This window comes from Netta rufina (genome assembly GCF_964035555.1).
Source record: "Netta rufina genome assembly, chromosome: 6".
In the NCBI taxonomy this organism is placed as follows: domain Eukaryota; kingdom Metazoa; phylum Chordata; class Aves; order Anseriformes; family Anatidae; genus Netta; species Netta rufina.
This window is the reverse complement of record NC_140129.1, coordinates 30992032-31006300: the sequence shown is the minus strand read 5'-3', so window position 1 is coordinate 31006300 and position 14269 is coordinate 30992032. Positions and strand designations below refer to the sequence as shown.

The following is a 14269-nucleotide window of genomic DNA, read 5'->3' as shown; positions in this document are numbered from 1 at the left end:
ATGTCTATAGAAAGAACGAAGGCACCGGTTCTGCTGTGGTGGTACAGATGTTGGCAGGGAGACTGGAACAGAAAGGTAATAGGTGGAAATGGGAAGATTTAGAGGTTGTGGTTAGCCTTTACATTTCTGCTGAGAGACCTGCAATATCCGACTACACTAGAAACCTTGTTCTCCATCGTGGCTGTATTTGTGGTCCATAAAATACAAATAAAACTTGCCCGCAACTCCCCTCAACCCAAACTTGATCAAAAACAGCTCCCTAGAATGGAAGAAAAACAAATTATGAGGATGCACAAGAGCCCAAAATACTTTCAGGGAACAAGACCCAAGGCACCTCTATCCTGCTGCAAGCCAAGCTCTCCGCTTGGTGGGACAATCACTGCTGGTGTCCCCAACCCACTTGCTACATGCCTCCAGACAGAGCCTCAGGAACAGGACAAGCGTGAGGTTCCCACTTTGTACCTACATGAAGACAGAGCTCTGCTTTCTCCTAAGGCTGCATTTCAAGACAGCCGCATGGAGCTGCAGCACCAGCTGCACCAGTGGGAACATGCAGCACGGGGATGCTCTGGTCATCTGATGCCTTAATCAAAATACCATGCAAACCTCTTAGTTTTAACTGTATCACTTTTTTTTTTTTTTAACATTATTAAGCTGCCATCATCTGTTGCCCCAACAATATTCCTTGTGCCCTTCGTTATATATTACTCTGGATAATTCATAATTGAATGTTTGCTGAGATTATCTGTTAGTGACTTGGTTTTGATATAATGGATTTCAGAAAGACTGTTCTCATTTTAAGGGATTTGCTTCCCAAGCAGCTGGTAGATTTGAACCATTCCCACACACGCACAAAGCCTGTTTTGTGCACATCCTGTGGGCATTTAGAGATCAAACTACCTGAGGTTTCAACCTGAAAAGCAACACCAGGCTGTCTTCATCAACACGGCCAGCTACATATTCGTATCCCCCTGGCTTTACGATGTGAAGAGCAGCCTGCAGAAGCAGGCAGATGTTTGCAGCTGAGGTGCAGCTTTGGCATTGAAGTCCCAGTTGCTGTAAGCACATGAAGTTCGCAGGGACCATCACAACCCCCATTTAAATATGTGCTCCTCAACCTAAGTGTGAACAAGAGAACTACTAGTAAGCCACTATTCATCAATTAGTGAGCATTAAAACACTGCTACAATAACCTGAAACATGGAAATTCCTGATTCTGTCCCTGGATGCTGCCAGAACTTGCAGCAGAATTATTGCTGATGGCAGATCTGCACTTGCCTTTTATAGTTTACAATCTAAAAGCTAATGAATAAATAAAAGTGAAAGGAAGGCAAAGAAGCAAGAGTAGAGTAAAAGTGGATAACATACATATTATATTACATAGTAATTATGTGCTTCTGAAATGCCAATTAGTAACTCCTTCCATCATCCAGCTCACAGACAGATCAATATTAGGTTGATACAGGCAGAGAGCCATTATTTGGTGGAGAATGTTTTACTATTAAAGAATGTGGAAAACCACAGAAATATTAGCTTAACTCCTTTTTTTTTTTTTTTTTAAGTGAAAATTGTAGTCCCGAGTGTGTTAAAAGCAAGACATAAGTGTTTCTCTTCTGCAGTACCTGTAATTTCTGTAGAAATGTTTCATTTGAAAGATTTGAAGAATTTCTATGGCAGACCTTGGACAGCTAAGAATTATTTTCTATTTCTGTTTTTTTTAGTGTGTTTTTTTTTGTGTGTGTGTGTGTTTTCTCTCCAAACAAGTCAAACGATGTTTTAACAGACATTTTCTCTGTGGCAAAAATACTACTACTACTAATTTGGATATTTGTACACTATAAACATGCACAACTGCAGAGTGATGCTCCTGGAAGATCTGGTTTGTTCACAGTGTTGACGAGTGAGAATGCAAAGAATAAAACCTGGTCTGTTGTGCAGGGGACTCCTAGAGCCCAGGCTGCAATGACACAGAGGTAAGGCGGGCATTTAGCACTCCCAGCTAGACCCTAAAAGTTTTTCTTACAGATCTCAGAGTGCATGATCATTATCCACAGTAGTGCCAGCAAGGTGTAAGATTTGCAATCATTTCTGAAAAGCTGTAAAAAGGCTTAGAGGTAAAAGAAAGCTTTAGGAGATTTTGCATTTTATCCAAGGTTTTTTTTCTGCTTTATATTAGATTTCCTCTGCCAACTCGTTGCTGCATCACTGAAACTACTTCAGATGCAGCACAGTGCATGCCTAGGGCTCAGGGATGCAAACACAGCACCCTCCCTCAACAGCAGGGAAGTGAGAAAGGGATGGATGCCCCCAGCCTCCTTGCAGTTCCAGGAACCCTCCCCAGGGAAGTTCACAAGATTCAACCTACTGGACAAGAGGATTAGAGGCTGCTTTTTTGTGATGAGGGCTCAAAAGTTTAAGCTGTGTTACAGAGCAGTGCGTAGCTGATCCCAAAACCACCAAAAAGCAACATTACATTAATCATAACGCATAGGAGATGAGATGTCAGTGGGTCCTGTCTACAGAACTGTAAGCCATAATAAAAGGAGGAAAAATATATCTCATTCACATCAGGTGTGAAGAATTCTGTAACCTGTTTTTCTTACATTTTCATAATTCCTGGAATTAACAATATTTCTTGGCAAGGTATGATTAATATGCAATTTATATTTGTCTGGTCACTAATGATGTATTTTAGAAATAATTTCTAATACGATGCCCTCATTACCATAGGGCAGCTACTACCTGTCATATACATTTTCTCACGGAATAGCCACCTGCTTAGCATAGAAGCACTTGAAACTATGTATAAAGCACATTTTACACCTGACAGATTGAATTAAGAGCAGAAAAATGGGATGGTTTTCTAATGGCATCAGTATTACTGTGCTGGTTGTAAAACGGACTCACGTCTAGAAGGCTCTGATTCATGTTCTCTCTTTTTGAAGACTATTGACTTGTCTGGGTCGCTCTTTTTTTTTGTTGTTGTTGTTGTTAATGGCATATTGATATTGGTTGTTGCTGTTGCTTTGACTTAGAAGTCCAGTCAAATGAATTTACTAAACGTTGCTGTCAGTGAAAAATTAGCATCGGCTGTAGCAAACACAGGATAGGAATACTTCCCTGAGCAAGGACCACACTGCTCGGGTCCCCGGTCCCTTCAGAGACAGACCTGCAGAGGATGAAATGGTTTCAAGCGATGTAACATACGCTGAGACTCCAAAGAGGACCAGGGCAGATGTAATTCATCACTTCCCATGACCTTGCACATCCGAGCACATAATGACCAGCTGTTTGCAGTGTGATGGGCACGGTCACGCATTACCTGACCCATCATTAGAGCCCCAGGTCCATCCCACCCCGTCCACGAGCCCAGCCAGCAGCCAAGTGACGGTGCCACTGGAGGATTCACACCTTCCATCCCCTCCTGCCTCAGCTCCCAGCCCCAAATCCCATTCCCAGCAGATACCAGATAAAGCAGCCTCGTCCTGGAGGGTCAAACCGGGATGAAGGCCCCGCACTGCCCCGGTCCCTGAGGGGCACCCGTCCATCCCGCGGCGTGCTTGGAGGCAGCTGAATCGCTGCTGCAAAGTTTCAGGGTGTTAGATTTTCACGGCTAGGCATCAATAACCAAACGCAGGTCGCTGGTTGTGTTACCAGCTTATTTCCAAGGGAGAAACAATAATAATAATAATAATAAAAGGCACTTATCTCTACAGAGAGGCTTCTCAGTGAATACAAACCTGCCTGGTGACTTCATCTGATCGCCCCACACCTCGGCGAGGAAGCAGCTCCCGATCGATCCGGGGGACAGGGGAGAGGCAGGGGGCAGGGGAGGCGACATCCCTGGCCCCGGTGCCCCCAAGACCCCATCCCCGTCCCCCCCGAGGCACCCCGGCAGCTCCTGCGGGCAAACTTCGGGCAGCCGCCGAGGGGGCGAGGAAACCGAAAACTTTCTCCACGCTCTCCGCGGCCACCACCCCGGCTCCCCCCCAGCCTCCCGAGCCCGGGTCCCGGCCCTACCTTGGCGGCCCTAGAGGACTGGCACTGCCCCTGGTGCGACACGGTCGCCGTCTGGTTCATGGTGCTGTCTGCGGTGCCCGCCGCCTCCGAGCGGGCTGCGACGGCGGCGGCTCCTCGGGGGAGGGGGGGGGGGCGCCCGGCACCGCCCCGGGGCTGGGCCGAGCTGGGCTGGGCTGAACTGGCTTGTAATGGGCTGAACTGGGCTGAACTGGACCGCTGGTGGTCCTGAGAGCTCCGCACCGCTCCCGCTGCGGCGCCGCTGCGCTACCAGGCGCGGGGCGGCGGCAGCCACAGCGCTGAGGGGGGTGGCTGAAACCTCCCCTCTCGGTGATAAACGCGGCTCTGATCCGGCCACACGGCTCCTTGAGGGTTTTTTTTGGGGGGGGGGTGTAATCTGCAAAGCCGGCCCGCGGGCAGCATGCACACGGTGCTGCTCCACCGGAGAAGCCTGAGGTGGGACCCAAGGCAGGGGTGAGGGGATGGCAGTGGGTAAGCGCTGCGGGCAGGCTGAGACACCCCAGGCTGACAGCGAGCAAAATGTGTGCCATGCATGCACAACACTCCTAAATAACCTCTGGTTTTGGAGAAACTGCCTAAGGTGGCTCTGAGAGGTGTGTGAAACCACAGCGACATAGACACAAGGAAGGAAGGGAGCGAGCAGAGCCAGCAGCTGTTGCTTGGGGCTCCCAAGGAACGTGTGGGTTTGGAGCCTCTCGCTGCATGAGGCTCCAGATACCATACCAAAAGCGACATTCCCAAAAAAATGGGCCTGAAGATTGGACTCAAAGGTTCCTCAGTTGGTGTGGATGGAGAAGGAGCAAGCAAGCTGCAGTTTGGGCCAAAGGCTAGCAGTCTCTCTGACTTGCACCATAGTCTGCCTCGTACCCAAATGTTTTCTGAAAAGAAAGTCTGTGTGTTATCAGCACCACGAGCTGAAGCAGCCAGAGATAACCTGGAGGCTTCAAGGACACATTTTTATTTTTCATCTTGAAATATGTTTGTGTTTGACAATCTCAGATGGGAACTACTCAAAGCCAAAGGGATGAACTCACGATATTTTTAGTTGGACTAGGTAACCGTGGAGTTTTGTAAGCTCCTGTGGGAACTTTGTGTAAAGTTTTTGTGCTTGATGTTATGTTTCATAGTGGCTGACCTATGTGAGCCACACACACACACACAAAAAAAAAAAGTTTTAAGCTAACACAAAAATCTCTACTTTATGAAAACAATGAAAAAGCAGCTTGGGTAAAAAGCTGTCAGTCAGAGATAAGATCAATAATTTGCTGGCATTGTTTTTAAATCAACTTCTACAAATTGTAATTTATGTGTTCCTAGGGGGAATAAATTTTGCTGGTTCACCTCCTGCTCTTACCGGGTGCAACCTAATTACAGCATGAACCTAACGAGGGTGATCAGGAGTTGTAATGACTCTATAAATGCACCATTCATCATTACAACACATCTCAGAAACAACCTAGGTTAACAGAGCAGGTTTCCACGTGATGTCAGCAGAATGCCTGCGCTGCTGGCTCCCCCAAATGCCACCCCTGCCACCCCTCAGCTCCTTCATGCAGCTACCAATCCTCCTTCATGGGCAATCCTCTCGGGGACCTGGCTGCCAAGCAAACTCACCTCACTCTGGATGTTAACTGCGAACACAAGTATCCATGTTAGCCCTGCAAGGCAGTTGTTCAAAAGTTTCAGCATCCTTAGGGTGCAATTAAATAACTGAGTGATTACCAAAATATGCTGGAGAATATGAAAGCTGCGAGCAGATGCCTCTCTTACATATTGCAGTAGAGCAGGTGGTACCTGCTGGTGTCAGAGCTGCCCTTCGGCGCGCTGAACAACCCCCCTTCTTGAAATATTTAAAAAGAGTAAAGAAATCAGCATGATCAGCCAGGAAAATTGATGAAACTATCCAGAAAGTTTAAATGAAAAGCCAATCCCCATTTCCCTGCCTGCCACGCTACCCAAACGCAGTGAGCAGCCGCAAGCAGCCGGTCCTCCTGCTGGAGGTACATCTCCCTGGGCCCCCATCACTGTCCCTGTCCTGTCATTACCTGCTGCCAGTGATTCCCGCTACAGTTCCCTGGCTGCACATTTCTCTGCTGCTTGCTTGCTTTCTAAACCTTATGTTCTTCCAAAAAAAACCACAAAGCTTTTTTCATTTTTTTGATCCACGATTCCTGAATTACCTTGTATACTCTGTGTTTTAAGAAATAAAAAAATAATGTGTGTATTGGTAATTAGATGTACTTCACAACATGTTTTCCAATAGCTGTTTCTTTTCTTTTTCATGCAAGTACATAAAATTCCCTTTTACTGCTGTTCCATGTACCCAGGGCCTAATTCTGCATTTGCACACATTGGCAGCTATTGACAGGAGTGAGGTGTTATCAGGCTCAACAGGGGTTACTCTTCAGAGTAACAACCAAGAGGATTTAAGAAAGCAAAACAAAACAAAAGAAAAAAAAATGTGGCCATACTAATTTACTTTAGCCCACAAGTGTCTCTTTCTGATTCCATATTTGCATTGCAGCCATTCCCTAAAAGCAAAAGACCAAAGTTGTACCCTGTTCACACAGCATTTAAATAAGTAGCAGATATTTTTGCACATAAGGAACTTCTGCAAAGAAGAACAAATCCTTTTTCTTCAATCTCCCATGAAGTCCATAGAAGACCCCAGGAGGAGTAGGCTCCATCTTACTGTTTTTGTAAAGAATTTTCTCATTCATTTAGCTTTGTGTCTGCAGGAGCTATCGCATTCTAAAAAGAAAAAAAGTGAACCTGACTGATTTGAGAAGTAGATTTAATTTCATGCAAAACTCTTACTCACACTCCTAACAGGATTCAATATTTCTACCACCAGAGAGCTCCGGGATGAGTAATGTTTCTGCACACCTGAAGACTTGGAGGAACCCAGCTAACCACCTCCCTGCTGTGAGCTTTGCAGTATTCCCATGCTTACTGCACAGCACTCAGGAGCTGTCACAAAACACTGGAGACATGCCCAAAGTAGTGTTAAGTGCCTTTCTGTACCAGTTTATGCTTCTTTAAGCGTTAAAGTCTTTCTTGCCATGGAAAACACTGAGCTTCACACAGAACACTTTGAATGCAAGAGCACGACAGCAGTGTTCATCGCTGGTCCTCCAGGGATGCTCTTCCTCACTGAAGAAAGGTCTGAGCCTTTGGTTGGGTCCATATCCAAAATGCACAGTGCAGTGGGGCTTTAGTGAAGATCCCAGATTAGGACAGAAGCTTGAATGAAATGTCAAGCAAGACCAAGGGTGCTGTGTCTAAGCAATATATGTAACGGGCCACACAGAGGCAACCCCCCCTTTTTAAAGGTTGGTCCCCAGCTAGTAGCTAAACCTCTGAAATGTTATACAAATTCCCACCCTCAGACCAAACTCAGCTTTCTAAGTAGTTACATACCTTATAGGTAGCCCTGTAAACTTGTCAACGCATTGCCAAGCTTATTACGACAGAACTCAATCTAAAATCTTTGTCCCCTCAACATGAGGAAGTTGCTCCATGATTCTTTCTGCATCCAGGCTGAAGGACAAGATACCACCTGCAAGCAAAATTCACTCTAAGCCATTGTGTCAGTCTGAGAAATTTTACCCCGAGATGCTTGTACATAGAGGTAGCTTCCTGACAGAAAGAAAGATTGCATATTTAAAGGGTTTGAAGTTTTAATTAATAGTTTGTAGCTATGGAGACTGAAGTGGAGATGGAGTTTTTTGCATTAGATCTCAGAGGCTGCAGGAAAGAGTGATGCTTTCCAGATTAAACAAAAACAGAAAAGTTCATGACAACAGCTAAAAAGAGAGAGGAAGAGAGAATGCAAATTGGCTACTACAGGCCCTTTTCCTTTATCTTTCTGGGTTAATACAAACCTAAGCAAAATTTTAGAGGCATGCTATCACCTGTAGGCATAAAAAAAAAAAAAAAAAAAAAATCTGTAGAAGAATAGTACCAAACCATAATTATTTCCAACATTATATTTCAATGTTACTGAAAAACAGATCAACACTCTCCCTTACCTCAGGGTGAATCTAGTAACACATAACATGATGGATTTAACATAGGTGAAAGGTAGCCTGCAATCAAGTATGCATTTTCCCTAAAACACCGCACGGGAGTGGTTACCATCAAGAACAAAAAGATGCTTTCTCTACCCCTTAAGCCAACCCCAAATTTCTTGCCCTACAAGACATGCATTCCTCTCTCCCCACTTTAAAGATGCTTTTACAAGACTCTCAGGACACCAAACGCTCTAACTCATTGCCACATGTGTAACATAGCAGATGAGTGGTTCATGTTCTGGCTTATTCTTCCCTCACAGTACTAATTAATTGGCTGGGCATGGTTTATGTATGTGTTTCTATGTCATGGCAGAAGCCATCCTTTTCATTAAAAGAGATGAAAGACAGGACAGCAAGATCCCTGCCAGCAGGCCTGCAGATCCAATTTCCAAGGTGGCCATCCTGAGGACACGTCTTTGCCTGCCCGCCTCTGGGGCAAGGGAGAGCAGCCTGAAAACAGCAGCAGCCTCATGCAGGCAGCCATCAATCATTTTGGCAGCACTGAGAGCTGAGAGTGAACTGACCCTAGTAAACTAAGGATTGTGCACAATCTCTAATTGTTGCTTCAGTAAAGGAAACGCATGATGGTGCAGGGAAGGCACTTGTGGGGAAAAATTTTACACAACCTCCTTAATGAAGCTAGGAGGAGGCAGACCACAGGAATTTGAAGGAAGAGGTTGATCAAAGCACAAGTAATTCAGCAAGAAACCTCACATTTTAGACATAAACCTTGCCATAGGGCTATGAAGATGGGGCTGGGGCATACTGTGCCTTTTACTGCTGATGCTAGCAGGCACAAATGCAGCATGTTCCTGAAAGACAGTCCTTTTCCTCCCTGTGCATAACTTTTCTCAGCCTTTTCAGATGTGTGATGCCTTTTCAATAATAAAATGTTTATATTCTCCCCTTCTCTCTCTTTCTCTTTTCAATCACAAGTGTGTCAGTTGCAAGCCTCCATTACCCGGCCACCATGATTGCTGCTGTGCTTCAGCTGACAAGCTGTGAAAGTTTTGGCTGCCCAAAATCATTGTGAACATTTTTATTTCCTTGTGTTTCCGTGTCTGCATCTCGTTGCTGTGTACCGAAGTACCTTCACACTTATACATCAGTGAGTTCTAATGCCATCAAATAGTGCTTCCAACTAGTTAGGAAATACAACCTTGTTAATGAGACGCAACATTGCTGCCAGCTGCTCATTCAAATATCACTTAAACATGCACAGAAATAATTTCTTTATATTTTAGCATCCTTTTTACATTCCAGTTATAAAAAAAAATGTAGAACACTATGTGGGAAAAAGCAGCGTGGATCATTCCCTCCTATACTTTGCAATGAACCATGGACTCTTTCAATGGAAATTACATTCAATGTCACAGTGCTTAAACTAACGAAGGGACGAGAGATGAGATTGGAACAGCTTCTTCTTTCCCTTAGGCTTTTAGTACATCCCAGAGAGGTGGTCTGGGATTTCAGTACCCCAGAGACTGAAGGCTTGTGGGGCTCACAGGGTTGGGAGGAATTTTTCAGGGAGACCAACCAAGTCATATGTGTGCTTATAGAGTCCCCAGAAACTGTTCAATCTACCAATAACTAAATCCAGAAGCTTCTCACCTTAGGTGGAATAGTAAAATTTACACTTACTGTGATGCTGAAGGCCTCAAAATGCAGGTTTCAGTGACAGCTTCGATACCTGTAGGCAAATGATGAGCATCACACTCACTGATAACTTCTGAGACAAATGTAACACAGCCATCCTGCATGCACAGTAAAAGGACAGTAGCTCTAAACACATAATCCAGCCATTATTTTGATTTCAGTATATTTTCCAAATCATTCTGAAAATATGTTTTTATTAAAGTACATGAATTGTCAAAAGCAATTCCAGCAGGTGGAAGAAAAAGAGCGGAGAAATTGGAGCTGGCTTAACCAGGTTTATAAACCTGCTGTTTCAGTCTCAAAGATAAATTACACTGCGGGAGCACGTTCACTAAACATTCATGCTCTCCTTCTTGCCCTCCTACTTACGTTCAAAGAGCAGAATAGAAAAACATAAATCAAAGTCTCAGAACATATTTCTTCTCCAATTCTGAATCTGCCATATCTCCATGCTGGAATCATAACCCCCCACAACACAAATAAAAAGCACGGCCCAGCGATCACCACTTAAAAAATAATTACAGGCAACACAGTAATTTACACTTATCTAAAGCCTTTCACCCCAAGGATCCCAAAGCAATTTATACACAATACAGATGTGGCTGATATGAAAACAATAATGGCAGGGAGCAATTTGGGAATTGAGGAATGCTCTGAACTCTGCAGCTCTTTGCAGACCAAAACTTTACAATCCCCACTATCCTACTAGCAGTTGGAACCAAATCCACAACACTCTTTGTCCCAAGTTTAGGAACAGTCTAGTTGCATATTGAAATGTGTGTCCTGAACTTCAATTCCAGTCAGTGAGTTTGAGAAATGAAGAAAGGAGAGCATACAACACTGCCCATTGAATGTTGTGCCCAGTTTTACGAGGTGCTCATCCCCAGGACTAGCAGGATTAACACATTCTTCAGGAGGAAAGAAAGGTTTCAAGTTACTTCTCTATTCCTTTTTTATTTATTTCTGACTTGTGATCCATCTGGGCTCTGGGTAAACACTGGTGTGCAAGCAGAGCCTCGCTCTGTGCTAGCACCAAAATACCATCTTTTACCTGCCGGCTGCTCAGCAAATTACAGCAGCCAGTCCACAGGTGCTTGATGGAGTCCCAGCACTGGCAATAACATTGGACCCCCATATTATATCCCCAAACCGCACCCGTGGGGCACTGGGAGAAAGGCAGCATGAGGAACTGCACTAATACATATTTCAGAAATTAACCGGTAAACCATTTACATTTTCAAGACAATTTTCATATAGAAAAGGGCTATCAGCTCTATATTACAAGCCATGACTTTTGCATTTCTTTTTAGAATAAATTTTCTTTTTAAATTTTGTGAGCACTCAAACTCTGAAAGCAAGAGCTGTTTACTTTGTAGGACCTCCAAAATACAAATTTTTGGAAAACAAGATCTCTTTTGTAACGGGAGTTATAGATGCCAACAACAGCAAAGCCCCCTGGCATTGTTCAGGTCCAAAGGGGTCACTGCACACCCCAGCATTTCAAGGTGTAGCTGTGTATTATTACCACCTTTTAAAATTGGGAAATCAAATCAAAACACCTCGGTGCCACACACCACTTCACTCTCAAGGTCAGGAAACTCACCCTTTTCCCTTCTTCAGCCCTCTGTTTCTCTACCAAACCAGGTATGTTGGCCTGCCAGGGAAACCCAGGGGTTTTTAATGGATTGAACGAGAACAACACGTGCAGCAGGAGTGCAGCATCCAATCTCCATGGCTAATGCAGTCAGTCTGAGCAGGGAGAGGAGCTGGCCTCACCACTGGGCTGCAGGAGCATTACTGGCTTAGGAAGGAGGGAAAGCCAACTGTGCTTTTTGGAGGTTTTGCTTGTTTGATTTTTTTTTAAGTAAAGTAGCATCAGGGAACAACGTTACCTTCTGAGCTGCCTGCACAGCACATCTCAGCTTCAGTCCTGGGTGGCAGCCACAGCATCTCTCAGCAGGGAGCAAGGAGTTTGCTGTGAAAGAACACAGAGAGGAGTGATTGGGTGGGATTTCTCTCCCTTCCTCATGATCCTGGGCTGCTGGCAGCTGATGCGCTAATGACACATGAGAGTAGTGAATTATTCAAGCAGTTTTCATAAAGAAAGGCTGGAGGGGGTTGATCACTTTGCCTCATGCTGGATTTCTTTTCCTTATCTCTTTTTTGGGGGGGGGAAGTGGCAACAAAATGAACATATTGGTTTAATTAGAGAGTCCACAGAAATTGCAAGTATTTAATACTGTCTGTTGAGAGATAGATGCCAAAGAAAAAAAAAATAAATAAAAGCAAACCTCATAATGAGACTAGTTTGGGCTAAATTCTGAAACTAATAAACAAATATACAAGGGTCATTTGTTTTTCAATCTTCATCCTGCTTCAGTCTGTGTCTCACATCGTCAAGAGGTGGAAAACAATTTCATTTCCTAGCTGCCCAAAGAAGCTGTGCCTATGTGTGCCACCTGGGGATCTCACCCAGTGCTGCTGTTTCATTCCTCCCTATTTTTGACAGATACCTGCCAAGGGACTAGCCTGGATCTGGAAATGCATTACCTGAGTGTCACGGGTAACGCACTCCCTTTCTCTCCCATCCTCTCCAAATCATCCAAAGCACAAGAGACATCAAAACTGGGTTAGGAGAAGTGAACGGATGCAAGGGCAAAAATACCGGACTGAAGGAGTAAGACTCTGCAGTAAATTGTGGATAAAACAGGCTCTCTGGCTGCCTGTACTGCACACAGGAGTTCATTCCACAGTCCAGTCTTGTGTTCGTACATTTATGAAAATGATTTATTGCATGGTGCTGTGGCTGTGAGGGAGTACATTACATGACCCCAGTGGTCCTACAAATCTTTATCCACCGTTTCCTTGCTTTCATGGCATGCAGCCGTGGCAAGAAGTTGGTCTGGCAATAGCATGGATTTTGATTATCAGTGCAACAGGTCTCACGCTGGCTTTGCGCATTGATGAAGAATCACCGCAGAGACCTGATAACACAAGTGTGTATTTGCCATTTCCTCTGCTTCTAATCATTTTGCACTGGTCTGGAAAGACTTTCTGGGGCATTCAGTTCAGCTGCGTGCTGCTGCAGGTGACCAAATAATGAAGTCCATTCCATAAGCTGATGGATTGCTTTGTTTTGTCATAAGACATTTCATCTTGTGTAGCTTTATTTCTAGCTACAGAAACTTTCAGTCTGTGGGTGGGAAATGCCAGACACTTTTGATCAAAGTGTTTTTACACTCTCAGGATATTAAAGCATTGGGAAGGAAGGGAAAAGAGAGACATCCAAAGAGATGCTGCAGCCAAGAGACAACTTTACTGTGTTGGGCTCTTTTAAGAGGAAAGGTTGTTTAAAGGGAGCTGAATTCGTCCAAGCATTTCTACTGCTCCCAGAAGTGCTGCTTTCCCCATCTCTGTGCTAGGCACCTGCAGCATCAGGGGCAGCTTCCCACACCAAGCCCTGTGGCCTCTGAAGAGCTCTAGGAAGGAGCAAACATCGCGCTATCAAAAATACCCACTGAGATACAACCAATGGAGAATTAGGAATATATGTGGCTTCATGGAAAATAGGTCTTCAGCACCCAGCATCATGTTGTCTTGCCATTTAAGTACAAGCTCGGCCACGCTGTTGGAATACAATTCTGTATCTCACTTGATTTGCTTCCAGAGATGCTCTAACTGAGAAGAACACTCTGACACTATGCAACAAAGTTCACGCTAAATGGATTAAAATTATAGAACTGATAGATCTTACGGCATAAATTTAAATGTAAGTATCTGTCCCACTTCAGTGCAGCTGTACAGTTTGTATTTAGAAGAAGATATAAGTGATCATTAATGAAATTTATGGTAACATTAAAAACTAGTGATGTAGTCAGTAACATTGGGAACTGCTCAATTATGTAAATCAATTGGCAGAGTAACACAGATTTTAAAACTGCAAAATGTTGTGTATTAAAGATCCTTAAAAGGTGGGCAATGGGACGGTCAGAGATGCTGGCAACAAAGTGACTCGACACAAATGTCCCCACGGAAATGTGGCTGCTACAACTGAGAAGCTGCCACCAAGAGGGCAAAGCAAACCTGTGGCTGCATAAGCTGCAGACCCCAAACTGCCCAGGAAGGATTTTCTTTTCACATTTTTTAAAGGAGCTGTTGAAAAGGCTAGGGAAGGGTAAGAGGAGAGCTGCAGGAATGACATGAGTAGGAAATGCAGCTCCTAATGAGGTACTAAAGCAGTTTAACCTCTTTAACTTCAGTATCTATGCAGGAATATATTCAGAGCCAAAGCAATCTGTAATTAACTATATATATAACCTCCAAGAATGGGAAACTGAAACAATATAAGGTTGAAGACTAAAGTTCTAATTTTATAAAACGAGTGTAACCGACCTTTGCAGCTGCTTAGGAATCCCAGCAACCTGAAAGCACAGAAAGCAAGAGCACAGCCCCTGTAAAAGTCACAGCACTCATCTAGTAGCCACCCCATGGGGTGCACGAGC

General features: G+C 44.4%; 1 protein-coding gene across 2 annotated transcripts in view; it reads right to left on the bottom strand.

The window, feature by feature from the left end:
• The window catches only part of DPP10 (dipeptidyl peptidase like 10), a gene marked incomplete at both ends in the record, with an annotated part of 475742 nt that extends 471662 nt beyond the window's left edge, over positions 1-4080 (bottom strand). For both annotated transcript variants that reach the window (XM_084288828.1, XM_084288829.1), the window contains one exon: positions 4021-4080. In XM_084288828.1, coding sequence (XP_084144954.1) covers positions 4021-4080 — 60 coding nt within the window. The remainder of the gene's footprint in view (positions 1-4020) is intronic.
• Between the last annotated feature and the right edge of the window lie 10189 nt (positions 4081-14269).